General features: G+C 56.3%; 1 protein-coding gene across 2 annotated transcripts in view; it reads left to right on the top strand.

The window, feature by feature from the left end:
- Window positions 1-18,805, top strand: part of GRM4 (glutamate metabotropic receptor 4) — a 70,137-nt gene that overhangs the window by 15,171 nt on the left and 36,161 nt on the right. For both annotated transcript variants that reach the window (XM_047860891.1, XM_047860892.1), the window contains exon 3: window positions 18,287-18,422. In XM_047860891.1, coding sequence (XP_047716847.1) covers window positions 18,287-18,422 — 136 coding nt within the window. The remainder of the gene's footprint in view (window positions 1-18,286; window positions 18,423-18,805) is intronic.

Raw genomic sequence — 18,805 nt, 5'->3', positions numbered from 1 at the left:
TGGGTGTCATTGGGTCACTTTTCCTGCTCTCTCCAATTCGTCTCTGATGTGCTTCCCCTGACCTATCACAGCAGGGACGTGCACCGATCTGGGTTTGCCTCTAAGCTTGACGGGGATGACAGGAAGAAGAAGATATTAGATGCCGAGCCCTTCTTGCCCTGAATTTGCATCCCTTGCCTCCTGGACAGGAAGCAGCATTTTCTTTCACTGGTCTTCTTTGTGGAACGTGTTTGAAGATTTCTTTGGGGTTTAAAAAAACTTCCCTTTGTTGGTTGCAGCCCCTTTGTGGCTTTGACCTTCTGAACCCTGTCCTCTGGATGCCGCGGTAGAGTGGAGTGGGTAAGAGCCCAGATGCTGGCTCTGTCACCATGAGCTGCACCACATCGAGCAGTCCCTTATGGTCTCTGGGCCTCAGTTTCCACCTTGCGAAAGGAGGATATTAATAGTAGCCTCCCCTCACCGCCTTTTAGGTTGCTGTGAGCAGTAAGCGAGTTAATGTGTATGAAGTGCTTAGGATAGTCTGGGCCCTGTAAAAACACCAGGCTGCCAAAGGTGTCAGTTGTCACTATTACTAATCAGAGTGGGGGAGCTGGGCCCACTTCTAGTTCTGCTTCAGTCTCTGGGTGGCTGTGTAACCCTGGGCTGTTCACTTTCCCTCTCTGAGTGTCAGCTTGATGACCAAGATGAAGGCGATGGGTTAGGGGACTTCGGAGGTCCCCCAACGTGCATCTTTGCATGCTCACCCACCGCTCTTGGCTTTTCTATCTGTCCTCACCGCATGGAAGTCCAGGTACCATAGGGTTGGCTCCAGCTTCCGGTGTGTCTGTCGTTCTTGGGCCCAGACTTAAGCCCACAGAGTAGCCATGCACAGAGCAACCTGATCCTTCTGATTTTTTCCCCTTTGTTAAAGAGCAATTGGAGAAGGCCAGTGACCTTCCCCTGCTCAGGTTTGGGACCTCCAGGAACCCTCTCCACCTGTTTGCTGACTATTGGACTTCAGCCTGTTTTCCTATCTGAGGTAGGGTCCTCAGTACCCCCACTCTGAGCTCCTTGGAGATGTAGCTAGCTAAAGCATGCCCCATACTGCCTTTTCTCTGAAGCTCTGGAAAGATCCTGTGAGCTCACCATTTTCTTTCCTCTCCGCTCTGAGGCTTCCTGCTTCAGGCCTGTATGGGGCTGCTGAGTGTCCTGGGTGGGGTCTCAGCCTCATCCTCTACTCCTGTGTGACCTTAGGCAAGTCACTTTCCCCCCTTGAGCCTCCAGTTCTTCATCAGTAAGACCAGCAAGGGGCTGGGTACCTTCTCTGATGGGCTCATGCATGTGGACACAACTGAGGGCTGCTCGTAGCCATTTTTGCCTTGTTATTCTGTGTCCACCAGCCCTCTTCCCAGTGTCTTTGAGCCCCAACAGGCCCTGTCTAAAAGGCCCCAGAGTGGGGTGCCTGGGTGGCTCAGTCACTTAAGCAACTGACTTCGGCTCAGGTCATGATCTCACAGTTCGTGAGTTTGAGCCCTGCATCAGGCTCTGTGCTGACAGTTCAGAGCCTGGAGCCTGCTTTGGATTCTGTGTCTCCCTCTCTCTCTGTACCTCCCCCACTCATGCTCTGTCTCTCTGTCTCTCAAAAATAAATACACATTAAAAAAATTTTTTTTAAAAAAAGGCCCTAGAGGTAGGGAGGGTCATATTCCTTGGTGGTCACTTCTTCAGTGCTTGCTCCCTTCATGCTCCTGGGGCTTTCAGGGACTCAGAAAGATGGAGTCCAGGCCTCTAAGTCACATAGAGCCTGCTCCATAGGATGCAGCTGGTGAGGAGGAGAGTGGGGCATTTCTTTTCCTCTTTAGCCCCTCATCCATCGCCTCTGCATGGTAAGTCATTCATTTGCTGAATAAATATTTATTGAGCACCTACCGTGTGCCAGGCATTGAACCAGGACACTAGGGACATGGCAATGGACCAAACAGATGAAGATCCTTGGCCTTGTGAACTCACATTTGGGGAGAGGGCCAGAGGCAGCTTACAGTAAACAAGTAAATGCATCACTATATAATACAATTTCAGGTATCTCCCTCCTACAATTTCAGGGAGGAGCTGATGGCATGCTATGGAGAAGAATAAAGCAGCTGGCAGAGAGGGCCAGGTAGGGGAGACAATCTCATATAAGGTGGTCAGAGAAGGTGCAGAGGTGGCATTTGGGCAGGGCCCCAAATGCAGTAAGGGAGTAAGGTTTGTGATCTCTGGGAAGAGTGCCCCAGGCAGAGGAACGAGCAAGTGCAAAGGCCCTGAGGTGGGAGCCTGCCTGGCATTTCTTGGAGAATAGCCAAGAGGAGGCAGGAGCAGAGTGAGTCAGGTGGAAGGATGTAGAAGAGGAGGGGCTGATCACGTGGGGGCTTAGTTGGCCACTGGGAGGACTTTAGCTTCTAAATGAGATTGGAACTATTGGAGTGTTGTGAGCAGAGAAGGGACGTTAACGGACTTGGGTTTAATAGGATCTTTCTGGCTGTTGTGTAGGGAACAGACTGTGAAGGCTGAGGTGACTGAGGCAGGAATGCCACTGAGGAGGCCACTGCCATCATCCAGGTGAAAAGCGATGATGGCTTAGACTGGGAGTGGGGATGATGAGAACGGACTGATTTAAGGTCTTAATTTTTTTTTTTTTTTAATTTTAGACAGACAGAACAGGAGCAGGGAGAGGGGCAGAGGGGGAGAGAGAGAATCTTAAGTGTGGATCCTGACGCAGGGCTTGATCCCACGGCCCTGGAATCATGACGTGAGCCGAAATCAAGAGTCAGATGCTCAACTGACTGAGCCACTCAGGCGTCCTGAGGGTGTATTTGGAAGCTCAAGCCCGCAGGACTTGCTCCTAGATCGCATGTGGACTGGAGGTCGCTCACGCAACTCCTGGGTTCAGCACCATGGACAACGGCAACCACCCCAAGGCCAGACCTTTGGGGAATCCCTGGTTGGCTTTGGTCCCAACAAACTGCCAGTTCTCTGCCAGTCTTTGGCTGCTGAGCAAAGCCTCATCTTTAAAGTGCAGGTCTCTTCCCCTCAATTCTGTCATTAATTTTTTTTTTTTTTTTTAGCCAAACATATTTATTTCTGGGCACTGCTGCGAATTCTTTTTGGGATGAGGCAGGTGTAAATGCAATTACAGTTGATCTTTGAACAGCCCCGGGGGGTGGGGGTGCCAACCTCTGTGCAGTTGAAAATCTACATATAAGTTTTGACTCTCTCAGAACTTAACTATGAATAGTCAGGTTGACTAGAAACTTCACTGATAACATAAATAGTTGATTAACACTTATTTTGTATGTTACACGTATTATATAGTGTTATAACAAAGGAAGCTAAGGAAAAGGAAATGTTATTCATAAAATCACAAGGAAGAGAAAATACATTTACAGGACTGTACTGTATCGAGAAAAATCCACATATAAGTGGACCTGCACAGTTCAAACCAGTGTTGTTCAAGGGTCAACTGTATATAGCTGAGAGAAGAGGTCTGGAAGCATTTGTCTCCAAAAATCCCTGCATCTGGCTAAACAGTTGTTTGGGGAGGGGGAACCTCCTTGAGGAGGGGTGATGGGAGGAGAGCCTTAAAGAGTGGGTGGGCCTGTCCCAGAAGAGCAGGAGGGTATTCTGGGTAGAAGAACTGCCTGACTCATGCGGTACTTGGTGACGTCTTCCTTCCGAGAGTGAGGAGGGACAGCATTCCTGGGAGAACAGCAGGCCTACGTGGGTTTGGGGGAGTCTGGCCCATGGCAGAGACCGCTGCCCCCCCAGGAATGCCACAGACTTGCTGTGAGTCTTTGGACAGGCCACCGTTCCTCTTTGGCTCTCAGTTTCTCCATCTGTAAAGTGGGGATAATCACAATCCCTACTTTGCTGGTTATTGTAAGAATGACAAAAACAGGTGAATTAGCCATCGGAAAGGCCAAGAAAGGGCTGAAGGGCTTGAGGGGGGCTGTCTTCGAGGTATGAGCCCCCAGTGGTGAGCACTTGGTCTCTTCCTGGTGGGGTTTCTCCCCCTTGCATTGTGACTGTCCTCCTCTTTCTCCCCAACTTACATTATATCCCTGCCTTATATCCGTGTCCCATTTTCCTGTAGACAGAATGATCATATGGATATTCTATGCAAATTCTCATTTTTAATGAGCCAGAAGGAAAGCTAACGACCATTTGGTAGACATCTTGGGACCCAAGGGAGGCTTTGGGACGGGGGGAGGAAGCAGGACAAAGTGACAAGCGAGAGGAGAGGGGAGGGATGGAGAAGAACAAAGATGGAGAGGGACACAGTTGGGGCTGCCGTGGGGGGAATGGGAGGGGTGCCTTGCCTGCCCCATTTTACAGATAGGGAAATGGGCTTAGAGAGAGGAGGCAACTTGCCAGTCACCCCAGAAGGTGGGAGAGAGAGGTAGAAAGGCAGAAGAGAGGGGGAAGATCAGCTGGAGAAAGGAAAGGGGGAGGCAGCCAGACCGAGGCTCTGGCTCATGGGACTTGGTTTCTTTATCTGTAAAATGGTCACCTAAGCCATGGGTTGATTGGGAGGAATTAATGAGAGAATGTGTGAGCACTGCATGAACTTGAGGGCTGTGGAATAATGGAGGAGTGTGTGTGTGTGCAGGAGAGAGAAGGAGAGAGAGAGAGGGGGGAGGGAGAGCCCGATTCGGGGCTGGTTCTCACCAACCGTGACATCTGGGCCAAAATCAAGAGTCAGACGCTTAACCGAATGAACCACGCAGGCGCCCCTAGGCCAACTCTTCATTAATTAGTTCATTCTTTTATTCCTCAGCATCTGTTATCTACTTCGTAGATGGCTATCAGCTCCGTGAGGGCAGGACCCTGGTTTGTCCTATGAATAGCTGTGCCCACAGTGTCAAGGACAGTGCCTGGTACTGGGGGGGAGGGGTGTGGGTAGGTGCTTCATAAGTTGTTGCTGAATCAGTGAATGCTCGAGCCTGGCAGTGGCCATCTCCCATAATTTTCATTCACTGTGCCAAGCGCAGTGATTGAGATGTTGGGATCGTTAAGGGCGCCCAAGGGAGAAGGAGCCTGGGGATACCCACGAAGGCTTCCTGGAGGAGTGGGCCATGCGCTGAATCCTTAAGAGTGGGCAGGTGCTGACTTGAAGGAGGAGTCTGGGGAGGGGAGTTGGGCACAAAGGTAGAGGAACAGTCTGAGCAAAGGCAGGAAGAGAGGGACACCTTGGTGTGTGTTGGCAACTGTAGGTGCTGTTGGAGGTGGATGATGAGGGTACAGCGCCTCAGGACTTGAACTTGGCCCTGAGAGAGGTGAGAGCCACTGAAGGAAGGGAGTGGTGGAGTGGGATTGGAGTTTTGGTGGAGAGTTAGGGGGCCAGGCCGGGCTGTGTAGGTGTGGGACTCTGGTCTGGTAAGACGGTGTTGATGGGAGTCGGGGTGCACAGCGGGTTAGAGCTGAGGGGTCAGCTTGCTGCTTCCGGGTGAGGCCGGACCTGCCCCGGGAGCGCTGAGCCAGCCTGGAGAGGGGCCGGGGCAGCATGTGTGTGAGTAGCACATGCTGGGCTGCCTTGGGCCGATCATGGCCCTTCTCTGGGCCCTGGCTTCAGTCAGAAAGGAGTGCTGCCTCCCCCAGTTCTGGTGTGCAGGATGAGGGTCAGCTGAGTATCCGTTCCCAGCTCCCTTGCTCCAGGATGCCCTCCAGAGACCCACTCAAGGCTGTTCCCAGGGTTTAGGCCTGGAGCCCCTGTCCGGGTCTCTGTCTCTGTGCTCCTAGCTGTGGCCCAACAGTGTTGGGAGAGCCTGGGGAAGCTTGTTGGGGTTAGGTGAGCACCGGGCAGCTCAGGGCCCACATCTGGACCTCAGCCCCAGACCTTTGTCCATCATTTCCTGCTCACCTGAGTCCTGGGCAGCCCATTACCTCCAGAAAGCCTCTCATGGCGTGCTGGGTCAGGCTGGTGTCCGCCCCTGTCCTCACTGCTGTCCTTGCCACCGTCCTCTGCCAATGCCAGTTAATGAAGCACGCGCACATTCACCGTCTGGGTCCTCCCTCCCTGGCGTGGGTCAACAGCCCCATTTTCTGGCCGAGGTAGCTGAGGCCGAGTGGGGTGAGGGGATTGCCTGCATAGATCGGTGCCGGGGCTGGGCCCCCCGTTTGCTGCGTGCTCTGCTCTTGTGCCACCTCTCCCCCTGGCCTGGCCTGAAGAGGAGGGGGCGAGGACTGGCGCGAGAAAGGGTCCGGGAGGACTTCATTACCCAGTGCCTGCTTGTGGTGGGGGTGGGGTGGGTGGGGGGCGGGTGCTGAGCCCGCCGCCGGCGGGGAGACATGCTTGGCCTGCCTGGGTAATTACATCTCAACATTTCATTTTGCTTGTCAGTTTCCACTTCCTGGGGATGTGGGCTCCTAAATATTTCATCCCGGCCTGCAGCTGCCTGTTCCTCCCTGGCCAAACCACAGGCCCAGCGGCCGGCCCCCAACCCCGGCCCCTCCCTGCCCAACTGAGCTTTGTCAGTTCCTGCTATGGGGTAGAGCTGGCCAGAGGTCAGATTCTTCACGCCCCTGCCCCATGCAGGGTCCCCGCCACCAGCCCATCACTGGCCCCTCTCCTCAAGGGGTCAGGGGTGAAGAGGCCAGGCAGACCACACTGCTGGCAGTTAGGCTCAGTTCAGCCGATGTTGATTAGCACCTACTGTGTGCCTGGCACTCCGCTGGAAACTGGGAAGTTAGAAACGAGAAAGACAACGGTCTTCGCATAAATGGGCTTATGGACCGATGGGGGAAGCCGACAATCACATTATAATAGCAAACGCTTACTGAGTGCTTCTGTGCCAGGCCGTGCACAGAGCGCCTTACGTGTATATTAACTTAAGGCCCAGAGAGGGAAGTAACGTGTCCAAAGTCACCCAGCTAAGAAGTGGCTGGGAGCCCTCACGCCTCAAAGCACGAGAGCTACAAAATGGGTCACAGCACAGGCAGAGGATGGCACGTGCCTGTGGAGAGGGTGTAACGAGAGCCCAAGTAGACAGTGATGAGTTCCGGCTGGGGCAGAGATCTGGGATGTTTCCAAGGGGAAGAGGAGGAGAAAATGAGCCCCTGTGGGGTGTTGGGCGGATAAAGAGCAGAAAGGGTATTTCTGCCAAAGGGACCAGCAGAGGCTGAGGGTGGGAAAGGCTGAGTTGAGTTGGAGAAAGAGGTCCTCTTGTGGTAGAGTGTGGAGTTTGAGGCTGAGGAAGCGGGTGTCAAGGGACACGGGGGTCCTGTTGTGTGAGGAGCCCCTCGGCAGAGGACTCTGAGCTCACACTCCGCGATCCTGTGTCCGGCTGACCCCTGACTGGCTGTGTGAGCCTTGGGCAGACTCTTCCCTACTCTGAGCCAAATCTGAGAAATGGGTGGGGATTCCCTCAATCAAAGGATGCCGGCATGGCCACTGAGAGTGGGGGGGAAGGCGGGGCCTGGGGGCTGGGTTGGGGCAGGGGTCTCCTGCGGGGGGGTGGGGGTGGGCAGTGGGCGGGGACAGGTAGGAACCAACCATCTCTCTGTGCCTTGCACCCCGTCGCCACCACCTGCCTCCGAACCTCTTTGCTTCCTTTTTTATTTATTTTTTTCTGCCTTTCTCGCTTCAAAGGTGTTTTGCCTAAATGGGTTTGTGTTAAGATATTAGGTCGATCACTCAGCAAATTTCCCTCTGCTCAGAGCTGAGCACCATGAATAATGCAGCTCTGAACAACACTGCCACTGCCCAGCAGTCTCTGGGGAGGGGACAGCCACGCTCGGCTCAGAGGCACTGAGCCCCACAGCCGCCTTGATTAGTCCCCCCACGGACCTGCCCCTCCCCTCCCCCACCTGTCCCCTCCGAGGCCCGGCCTGTCCACAGGTGATCCTTGCAATCTTCACAACGACCCTGCGTGCCTGGGGTGGGGGTAATGCCATCCTGTTTTACAGATGCAGAAATGGATGTTCAGAGAGGTTGGGCAAAGTAGCTTTTATCACGAAGCAAGTAGCTGGTTGAAATGGGACATGGGCCCTGCTGTGCCCAGACTCAGCCTCCTGTGTCACACCAGGCCAGCTCTCTGATGCCCGTGTCCCCTGCACCCCCAGAGCCAGCCCGGTTCTCCACACGGGCAGGGCTGGATGAGAGTGGACGCAGAGGGAGAGGGTTTCAGAAGAAAGACAGGATTTGCCTCACTGGAGGGGCCACCGAAGCTGCTTGGTGAGTTGCCATGAATGCATGCGTGTGTGTAGGGGGGTGGCTGGGAGTGGTGGCAGGGGCTGAGATTGTTCAGGAAAGGAAGCATGTATGTTCTGCCCTGGACAGTCCCTGGGCTTCCAAGCTTTGGTCCTGGGTTCTTCCCAGCACCCTGTGTCCGGGGACAGTTCTTGCTTTATCACGGTGCCCCTGGTCCCCAGGGCTTCGCTCACTAGCCCTGGGTCCTGGCCCAAGCTGGGTGATGAGGTCTCTGCCTTCCCTGCTCCTGCCCTCCTCCTGGGGCAGCCCCACTGGCCTCACCAACTCCCCGGAGGCATTGGCTCCAGGAGGCAGACGCAGGCCTTCACAAACTCCATCGCATTTGAGCCTCCCTCCCACTCCACCGGGTACGGTTTCTTTAAGTCCTTTCCCATTTTGCAGATGGAAAGTCTGATGCTCAGAGAGGCTGAGTAACTTGTCCAAAGTCACACAGTGAGTAAGCCGTGGAGCCTGCATCCTTTGCCTCGAGCTGGAGGGGCGGAGGAAGCTGAATGCAGGTGCAGTGTTCATCCTTTGCACAAACCTTGGGGGTACGTTAAGGAGACACCTCCAGGCGGGATACTGGATGACTGTCTTATCCTCATTGTCCCTTGGTACCTGGTCCCTTTCTGGCTCCAGCCAAATATCTCACAGTGGGCCCACTACCTCCCTAGGGCTGGAGTCATCCTGGCCACAGTGGGGAGGGTAGATACTCTATTTCATGCCCTTCTCTACTGGCCCTGCTGTCTTCCAGAATCTGAGGACCTGCCAGTTTGCATGGCTATCTTACACTTTTCTTCCCTCCTTCTCCTCCTCCTCCTCCTCCTTCTTCTAATGTCAACTCTACCCCCAGTATGGGACTTGAACTCACGACCCCAAGATCAAGAGTCTCATGCTCTACCAACTGAGCCAGCCAGGTGCCCCTTTGCTTGTTCTTCTTTCGCCTGTGTGTTTCCTAAACGCCCATAGCGAGGAATTTGCATTCAGGTGGAGAAATAAAATCTCAAGACAAGGCAGGACTGAGAGAGATGTCCAGGTGTGTGTGAGGTGTGTGCATGGAGCTCACGAGTGAATCCTACAAGGGCAGATGCTGTGCGCAGCTTATCTTTGTAGCCTGGCATGAAGTAGGTTCCGGGCGCAGAGTGGGTGCCCAGTGCCTGTGCGCACAGATGTCCGGGCGCTCGGCCTGACCAGGGGGTGGCTCAGAGGGGAGGTCACAGTGGGCTGCAGGGGTCAGGAGCTCCCAGAGGAGCTAGAAGGGTTTGTGCAGGTACAGGTGCGCACCTTGGATTCCTGCGGAGCCTCTGCCCCTACACCCGTGTTGGTGGCTCCTGCCCCTCTGTCCCTTCCATCCCCGTCAGTCCGGCACTCAGTGGCTCGTTCATCCGGCAGGTGTGAATCAGTGCCTGTCTCCCGAGCAGGTGTGGCATGAGTGCGGGACCCCTTGGGGCTCTGACTAGAGATGCAGGTAACCAAGGCCCAGTGAGGGAAGGGCTGCAAGGGGGGGAGCCGCCTGGCTGAGGGAGCAGAGGCCTGTGGGGGCAGCAGTTGTGGTCGGATGGCAGATTCTCGTAGGGACCTGAGTAAGGCTGGATGTTGCAGATCTGAGGAGGAGGTGAGACCTCAAGTCTCTGTCTCTGACTCTGTCTCTCTCTCACAGACACACACACCCACCCACACACGCATGCATGGAGCCACCGAGGGTTGTAGGGAAGGAGCCATGTGTCAGACGGAGGCTAGAGGGGAGGCTAGAGGGTGGGGAGTAGGTCGGGGAACAGGAGCAGAAAGAGACAGTGGCCGTGAACCCGGCCTGAGCAGCCGCCCCCCCCCCCCCCAGAGGCCTCGAGCCCCCTGTGGAGCCCCAGGCCCAGCTGGAGCCAGAGCTGGTCAGACTGGGCCCAGTTCGGGCCCACCCCTCACCGTCTCCCACAGCCCTACTCGCCCTGGAACAGCCACGGGCCCGGGGCCTTCTCCCAGGGCCTGGGCATCTTCCTGACCTCAAAACACCCTCCAGGCCCGGCTCTGCTGCCTGAAAACAAAAGTAGCTCTGGACTCATCACTGACCCTCTGAGTACCTTCCTTTCCTGAAAGCGCATTTGGGGAGAGGGCCTGGCTCTTGGAGTGGGAGGAAGGAGAGCAGGGCCACGCGCGCGTGCGTGTGTGTGTCCGTATGGTTCGGGGTGACTCCCAGCCTCCCTCATGCCTTCCCCCACCTCCCTCTCTGCTAGGAACCTCCAGGAACCTGGGGCCCCCCCTCGGGTTGTGCAACTCCCCCCACCTTTCTCTCCATGTCGCAATTTGCTGCCTTCACATTTTGCCATAATGTAGATTTTTCCACTTGATTTCCCAGGATTTGTCTTTTCATTGTTTTTCTCTCTTTTTAAATTTAAAAGGGGGGAAAAAAGCAAGGAAAAGAGAAAGAGGAGAGGAGCTCATGTCTGTGCCGGCCTCCTGCAGTGGCCAGCTTGTACCATGAGGGGAAGGGTGGGTTCAGCCGTGGGGAAATTTCTCCTCCCTAGTCTGGAGCCCAGCCCCCCAGTGCTGTTTAGGCCAAGTGGACATCCTGGGTTGCAGAGTGTGATCCCAGGGCTCTGGGCCCTGGAGAAAGACGGAGTGGATGTGGAGTCCTCCCAGGACAGGGAGTGCTATGGATTGGGGTGCCCCATCCTGGCCACTCTGCCCACCCCTCTGCCTGTGTGCTGGCCGCTTAGCTCCTTTCTCAGGGCCTGGTGAGGGAGGGAATGAGATTTGGAGGAAGAGACAGATGCTCAAGCCTGGAGGATGTGGCTGAGGCCTCTGGGGAGGAACCAGGGAGCCTAGGTCCCCTGACTGCCCCACCTCGTGGGCTTGGGGTTAGCTGCCTTGGTGGGAGGGCCTTTGCTCTCTGCCTGCCCTGGCTTCCAGGGTGGGCCCAGCCCGTAAGTGGGGGTGCTGCGGAGGGAGGAGATCTGGGGGTTGCTTGGGGGGTGGCAGGATCGCGGGGATGCTTATTCAGACAGGTCGAGTGGGGAGAGCCATGTGGCAGGGGACAGGGAGGTGTGGGGACGAGGAAAAAGTGGGCACAGGTGCAGTGTGTGTGAACCTAAGTCCACGGGGGCATTAGGGAGACCCCTCCAGGCAGGAAATCTGGCTGGCTGACTCCCCCTGGGCATCCCTTAGTGCCCGTGGGTTTCCACGTCCCCGGCCTCAAACAAGCGCGTACAACCCCAGGCAGTGGAGGACAGAGAAATGAGGTCATTTCAACAGCGAGCTCTCACTTGAGGATGGGATCTACAAGTCCAAAGTGTTTTGAGTTCCTGGCTGTCAGGCAAGGCAGCAGCTCCTAGGGAAAAGTCAAAGCAGAGTCCAAATCTGTGCCTCTTAAGCTGCACGGCCTGGCCTGAACTTCCCCGTCCCCTAGGACAAAACCGGGCGGAATGAGGGGATGCGGCCCCCACTTCCCGCCCTCACATCACCCTACTTACTCGTCTCTTCCTCTGCCCTGCCTCCGAGATGTTTTCTGCCACTGTGAGTGGGCTGTATGAGGGTGGGGGGCTCTGTCCTCCTCACGGCTGTATCCTAGCCTCGAAAACCTCCCCGGTACCTAACAAGCTCGGTAAACATCTGTAGACTCAGTGAAGGGAAAATCGTGGTAGCATGTGGGCACAGTGTGTTGTTGAACGCAGCGTGAAGCGTGGACGAGCCGGCAGCGGGCCTGGCACCGGTGGGCCTTCTGCCATGTGCTCCTGCTGGCCCGGAGGGCCGGTCCTTTTGCATTTTCCCTCGGGCTCATTGCTGTCTTTGCTGGTCTTGCTTTCTTTCCCAGCTAGACCGTGAGCTCCAAGGTAGGAATTTTACTTCTTATCACTTCTCAACATCTGATTGATTGTGCCAGGAACGGAGCAGGGCAATTCTCGAGTGAATGCATGCATGCGTGAATGAATGTGGATGGATGGATGAGCGAATGAACAAACGAACAAATGCACAGACCCGGCCTCGCCCTTGGGGAGTGTAGTTGGAGGCAGACGCCGACACAGATACCTTGGCTGGGCCTGGAGAACACCGGGAAAGGTCACCAGGCCGCAAATGGAAAGGGCTCAGAGACCACAAAATACAACAGGCAACCGATATCAAGTTTTGCTAGTGGAGTCTCTATGTCACATTCAAGTCGGGGCAGGTGCCTGGAGCCCGGGAGAGTCACGGGGGACAGCTGGCCAGCTCATGGCCTGTTCTCAGGGGAAGAGCGGATTTTGGGAGCCAGAAGGCTGGCAGGAGAAGGGCGGTCCCAGACAGGCACCCCCCACCCCTCCCCTCCCGTGCACTGTGGATGCCACTGGGCTGCGAGTGCTGAGTAGCTCCATTTCACAGATGAAATAGGGAGGCTGGGGTGTGCCCTGGCATGTTCTCCATCAGGCTGCACACGTGAGGACTGGAACGCCCTCACTGCCACTTGTGCCTGGAAGGTTTGTCTCGCTTGGGTCCTGGGGTCCACGTTTACCAAGCACGCGACGAATCTAGCAGACAGAAGCTCCTGCCTTCACACAGCTTTTGCTCAGAGGTACGTGCGTCTCCGTACAGACCGCATCTTGTTTTATTATATGCGGTCTTTAAATCCCTCACAAATGGGACAGATCAGGTTGCGATTTGCCTTTTCGAGCGACTTTGTGTCCTCCCAGGATTTTGTTGGGCCGACACACGAGAGCTGTTTTCTTTCCATCGGGCAAACACCCATTTCTCCGATCTTCTGTTGTAAAATAGTTAGGTCATTTCCGTTTGTTTGCTATTGCAAACGGCGCTGTGGTACATGTCTGGCCGGCTCCCCCTCCCCATGTGTGCGTTTCTGGGGAGGAACGCAGAAGGGGGCGGGCCGGCTTGTAGGCAATCCGCACACTTCACTTTACCGGATGTCGCCCTGTGGTCTCCAAAGTGTTCCTTGGATACTCCCTCATGGAACTGTCCAGCTTTCTCAGAGTAGAGGCAGGGCCTGGAGGGACGGGACCAAGGACAAGTCCATTTTGGCAGGTGGGACGGCACAGGACGAGGGGAAGGTGTGGAGATAGGGCAGGCTCTGTGCTACCGTAGCTGGGGGTGCGCTGGGCACTCACTGCAGGAGGGAGCTTGGAGGGGTGAGGGGGCTGGCGGGGGCCCAGGGAGGTGAGGGGATGCCCCAGCCTTCACTGTGGGTTTAGTCTGGACTGTTACGCTGTGACAAAGCAGGCGGGAAGCAGTGAGAGGGCTGGCCTGGGTTTTAACCCCCTTGGTGCAGCGGTGAGAGCCTCATCGGGAGGTGGGGTCTGCCCCAGCTGCTGTGTGCCCCTGGGCAAAGCGCTGCTCCTCTCTGGCCTCATCCTCCTCGCTCCCTGTCCAGCTTGGGCCGGGAGGTCTCTGAGGTCCCCACGCCCGCATGTGCTCAGATGTTCTTGGCAAGTGCTTGTGGCTTCCTGCCCCTGGCCCTGTGAGCGGAGGCACTGACTTGGCGGGCATCAGAGCCTGTAGCTGGCAGCTGGGGTGCTTGCCGGGGGCTGGGAGGTTGCGGCGTGGAGTGAGGGGCTTGCCAAGGGGGGCTTAAGGGGCCACACCCAGACTCCTGCGTGTCCCCTTCCTTCTTATGATCCTGCGCCTGGAGTCTGGGAGAGGTAGGAGGCTCCAGCCTCTGATCAGAGAGTGTTCTTTGCCACTTAGGTTTAATTCAATTATATGTGCTCTCCGTATGGACCCTTGGATTATTACTTTATCCATTGAGAGAGGCCATGCGGAGAGGAGCAGGGGGTGCAGACAAGTGCACCGTCCCCGGTAGAGAGGTTTGAAGAGGGCATCCCAGGGAGCGTTGGCCATGGTCCCCATGGTGATGGTGATGGAGCTGCAGCCTCGGGGACAGCACAGGGGACAGAGGGGACAGAGGGCTGGCGGGCTTGGTGTCTGACTTGGAGTCTTTCCGGGGCCGGGGAGGGGTGGCAGGAGGTAGGTCAACAGAGACCCAGTGACCCAGGCCTTTTCTTTCTCGGCCTAAGAGAGGGTTTGGACACAGATCCAGATTGCGGTCCCACTTACTGGCCGTGTCAGCTCCGTCAGCTACCTAGCACCTCCGAGCCTCAGTCCTCCTCTGTAAGATGGGGCTACGAGCACCCGCCCCAGGGTGTGTGAGGACTCGCTGCGCGCCCGGCCTGCAGTGCACGTTTCAGTAAATGCTGGTCCCTCTGAGGCTACCCTGCGTCCTCGGTGCCACTCACTACTGACAGCTTGCGTCATGTCAGCAGAGCCCCTGGTGAGCCAGCCACTTAATCCCCCATTCGGGGGTCCCCGGAGCAGCCGTGCGGACAATTGGGCAGCCACGCAAAGGGACCCTGTGTGTACTTGGTTTCTCACCTTGGGACAGGGACACCAGAGGGCGCTTACTCCAGAGCAGGCAGTGTGCTCAGACATGCCCATGTCTGTGGCCCGCAGGATGTACCCTTGACCTTGTACCCCAACCCATTGTCCACGTGGCCCAAGCCATGACACGTTGGACTGGCAGAAGGGGCGGTTGCCGGAGACAGATGGCTTGCGTTTCAACCCCTACCTCGCCACTGACTGTCTGTGTGACCTCGGGAAGCCACTTAACCTCTCTGTGCTTCAGTTTCTTCATCTAGAAATTGGCGATGTGCCGACGACACCCCAGATGAATGAATCCTTGTAAAATTTGCCGAATAATATTCACCGCGCGTCAGACGCTTCATAAATGTTCACGGTTGTTCTTGAGCTCTGCGTAACCCCCCAAACTTCCCCTCCAATCCCCTCCCTCCCTTGGGGTTGTAAGAGTATCCTGCTCAGACCATACTCCCATCTCAGGCACCTTGTGGCTCACATTCTAGCTGACGGAGCTGTGGTCACTTAATTCTTCTCTCACCAGCAAAATGAAGCGTGCAAGATATGCCCTGGGGTGTCAGGTAGGACCATCCCATGGATCCTCCTGGGAAGGGGCGGGCATGGCCCAGAAAGACCGCCTTATCTGTGAGTTCCTCCCTGTTTGAGAACAATTCGCTCCCATTCCCTGCTTCCCTCCCTTCTGCCCTGACCCCCCCTCCTCCCTCCTGGAGCCAGGTGGCTCTTTCTTACCCCCCCGTCCAGCCGCCTCCCCTTGTCCATCTGTCTCTCCAGATGGGGGGGAAATGTCACAATTGGCCCACTTTCTAACTGGAAAGGAACCATATGGAGGGTTTAGCTGGGAGCAGAGGGTCTACCCAGCTGCCATTAGTGCAGGGCCAGCGCTGTGGGCAGCAGATTGGCTCCCTTTGGCTCTCTCTGCAGGACCCGGGACTGGAGGGACCAGTCCTACCCAGGCACCCTCCCTCCTTCTCTCCTCCTCTCTCTTTCCCATGAGCTCTGATGACCATGGTCTTCTGTAGCGCTTGGGATTTCTTTGGTGCCTAAGGAGAGACCTGAGGAGCTCCGCCTGCCCCAAAGAGGCAGAAAGTAAGGGAGGGGGGTTCTGGTCAGTGGGTAGGGGCAGAGGGCTGCTTTGCCTGCTGCGGAGAACCAGGGGGTCTACTTCCTGGGGACAGGGATGTGAGAGTGCCCGTGTGTCGTGCGGCCCCAGGCCTGGCAGGTGCCTGGTGCAGAGCAACCCCTCTTGTAGTGAGGGTACCTTGTTTTTCCCCAGAGTGTCCCACATCTGGCTGCTTACGCCTCATCCCTCAGACTCAGCTCAGGTCACTGCCTTTGGGCAGCCCTTCCTGGTTGCCACCTCCCTCCCTGCCCAAGGGTAGAAGCCCTTCCTGGGTGGTGGGGCTTGGGTTTTGATACTTTTCCTGGTGGGGTAGGGTGTGTGTCCCAGGACTGTGGGCCCCTCGCAGCACAGGCCCCCACACAAAGGTGCGTGGAACCTGTGCAGAAGCATCAGGTGGCCTCGGCATGGGCAGAGAGGCCATTTGGAAGCCCAGGAGTAGCAGCAGCCGGGTGCCCAACCAAGGTAGATGGTTTGAGGCATTGCTGGGTCCCCAAGGGATCCTGTTTGGGGTGGAGCTGGGCTGAGACCCTTGAGCAGAACCCAGAGGAGGCCGACAGTCTTCGATAAAGGATCTGCTTCATTAAGAATAACCCCCCACAGGGGCGCCTGGGTGGCGCAGTCGGTTAAGCGTCCGACTTCAGCCAGGTCACGATCTCGCGGTCCGTGAGTTCGAGCCCCGCGTCGGGCTCTGGGCTGATGGCTCAGAGCCTGGAGCCTGTTTCCGATTCTGTGTCTCCCTCTCTCTCTGCCCCTCCCCCGTTCATGCTCTGTCTCTCTCTGTCCCAAAAATAAATAAACGTTAAAAAAAAATTAAAAAAAAAAAAAAAAAAAAAAAAAAAAAAAAGAATAACCCCCCACACTTTTCTATCCGCCGAGCCCTGACTCTGCCCCCCGGGGCCCTGGGGTTCTTAATCCCTGGGGGCTCCCCTGCTCCGTATCCCAGTAGGGGCAGGGAACCGTGTGGCCCTGGGCAAGCTACTTCTTTTCTCTGAGCCTTAGGTTCCTCGTCTGTCAGGTGCCGTTGATACCAGAAACAGTGGTCCACAAGTGCTTTTGTGCCAGATCAGGTGGGATTTGGATGCATGAATGACACCTGTCTCCCGCCAGCCCTGGAGAGACATGTCGAAGGCTGGGGACTGGCTGGGGAAAGTCTAAAGTGCTCCCAGGGTTTCTGTGAGCCTCACAGATTCTGTGAACCTGGCCCTCAGATTGACGCTGCCTCCCGGATGCTCCCGCAGGCATGGGGCTGGGCTTCTTGTAGGGGAATGAGCTCAGGAGATAGGCAGGCCCTGGCCTCTTGTCTCCCCCACGCCCCCCCCCCCCAGGGCCCAGGCAGGCAGGCAGTGGGCCAGGGAAGAAGGAGAGACAGGGGGGCTCCCAAAGACTCCCTGACCCCTTCCGAGCTCCTCCTGAAGCACTCTGTTAGAATGGCTCTTGAACTCCCAGCTGGGAATTTGCTCACAAATAAGATGGGGAGAGGCACCCTGCAGGGCCAAGGAGTGGAGTGGGAGCTGGGGAGCCTACGTAGTACGGAGGAGTCTGTGAGTGCCCGGGGGAGGAGCTTGGGGAGACCTGGATGGCCGGCCGGCCCGGGATGTGCCCGGGATGTACCCGGTTGTCCTGCTCGTACATACGCCAGCAGCCACACGGTGCTCTTGCTGAGGGGGCCTGTTGATGAGCACACAGCCCGGGGACAAGAGCCCTGGGAGGTGCGCGTGGATGTGGATGTGGGGGGCGACAATGGCCCAGGGTGGGCAACTTGCTGTCTTCTCAGGTTTACGGCTCCACGACGCCTTAGGAGGTGGCCTCAATGAAAATAACCAACGTCTACTAAGCACTCTCTCTACGTGCCAAACATTATTGCATTTATGTGCACTAACTCACTTAGCTTTGTAACAACCCTGTAAAGTAAGTAGTAGTAGTATCTTCACTTTGTAGATGATGTATTTGAGGCACAGAGAGGTTCAGTAACCACCCTGAGGTCGCACAGTAAGTAGTAAGTAGCAGAGCTGAGGTTGACACCTAGGCGGCCCAGCTCCTCAACACTGCTGTATCGTCTCTTGCTAGCAGCCTGTTTATATATGGGGGAACTGAGGCACAGAGAACTTAAGTGACATGTCCAGGGTCATCCAGCTGGTGAGTGGTGGAACCGAACTTTGTAGTGTGGCCGTTGTAAAAAAATTTTTTAACACCGTATTTATTTTTTGAAAGAGCACTAGTGGGGGAGGGGCAGAGAGAGACATACACACACACATACACACACACACACACACACACACACACACAATCTGAAGCAGGCTCTAGGCTCCGAGCTGTCAGCACAGAGCTGGCTGCAGGGCTCGAACCCGTGAACCGGGAGATTATGACCTGAGCCGCAGTCAGATGCTTAACCAACTGAACCACCCAGGTCCCCTGTACTGTGGCTGTTCTAACCACACAGCCTGTGCCTAGAAATCAGGACTTTGGAGTTAGGGGTCCAGCTGGGGGACCAAGGGCAGCCCCTGGCCTCTGTCTCCTGGAGTGAGTGTGTGTCCGAGGGGGTGGGGTGAAGAAGGGACAGACCTGTGCTGCCTTGCCCCCCCCTCCCCCACCCAGGCTGACTGGTGCCCTTTCCACAGGGGGCGTGTGCATTGCTCAGTCGGTGAAGATACCACGGGAGCCCAAGCCTGGGGAATTTGACAAGATCATCCGGCGCCTCCTGGAGACCTCAAATGCCAGGGCGGTCGTCATCTTTGCCAATGAGGATGACATCAGGTGAGGGCAGGCGGCCGCGGGGTGGGGGTCGGGAGCCAGTCATGGGGAGAGCAGCAGGTCCTGCTGGAGACCTTGCTAGATAAGCCTGACCCCACCTAGGATCCGGAGAGGTGGGGTGGGTAAGTGTGTGAGCTGGGAGACCCCTCAGGCTGGGGCGCAGGCTATTGCTAATGGGCACCCCTCCCGCCTCCCCTACTCTGTTTCCTACATCCGTTCTGCCAACCGGGGTAAGCCGGTACTTTAACAGAGGAGTTAAGGTCCTGGGCTTTGAGCCAAAGCACTTAGGTTCTAATCCTGCTCTCCCTCCTCCTAGCAGTGTGACCTGAGGCAAACTTCTCAACCTCTCTGTGCCTCTTTATTGCTTAAAAGACGGTGGGGGGGTT

This window comes from Prionailurus viverrinus, chromosome B2 (genome assembly GCF_022837055.1).
Source record: "Prionailurus viverrinus isolate Anna chromosome B2, UM_Priviv_1.0, whole genome shotgun sequence".
Taxonomy (NCBI): domain Eukaryota; kingdom Metazoa; phylum Chordata; class Mammalia; order Carnivora; family Felidae; genus Prionailurus; species Prionailurus viverrinus.
Note: the sequence above shows the minus strand (reverse complement) of the source record. Positions and strands in the feature narration are given on the sequence as shown.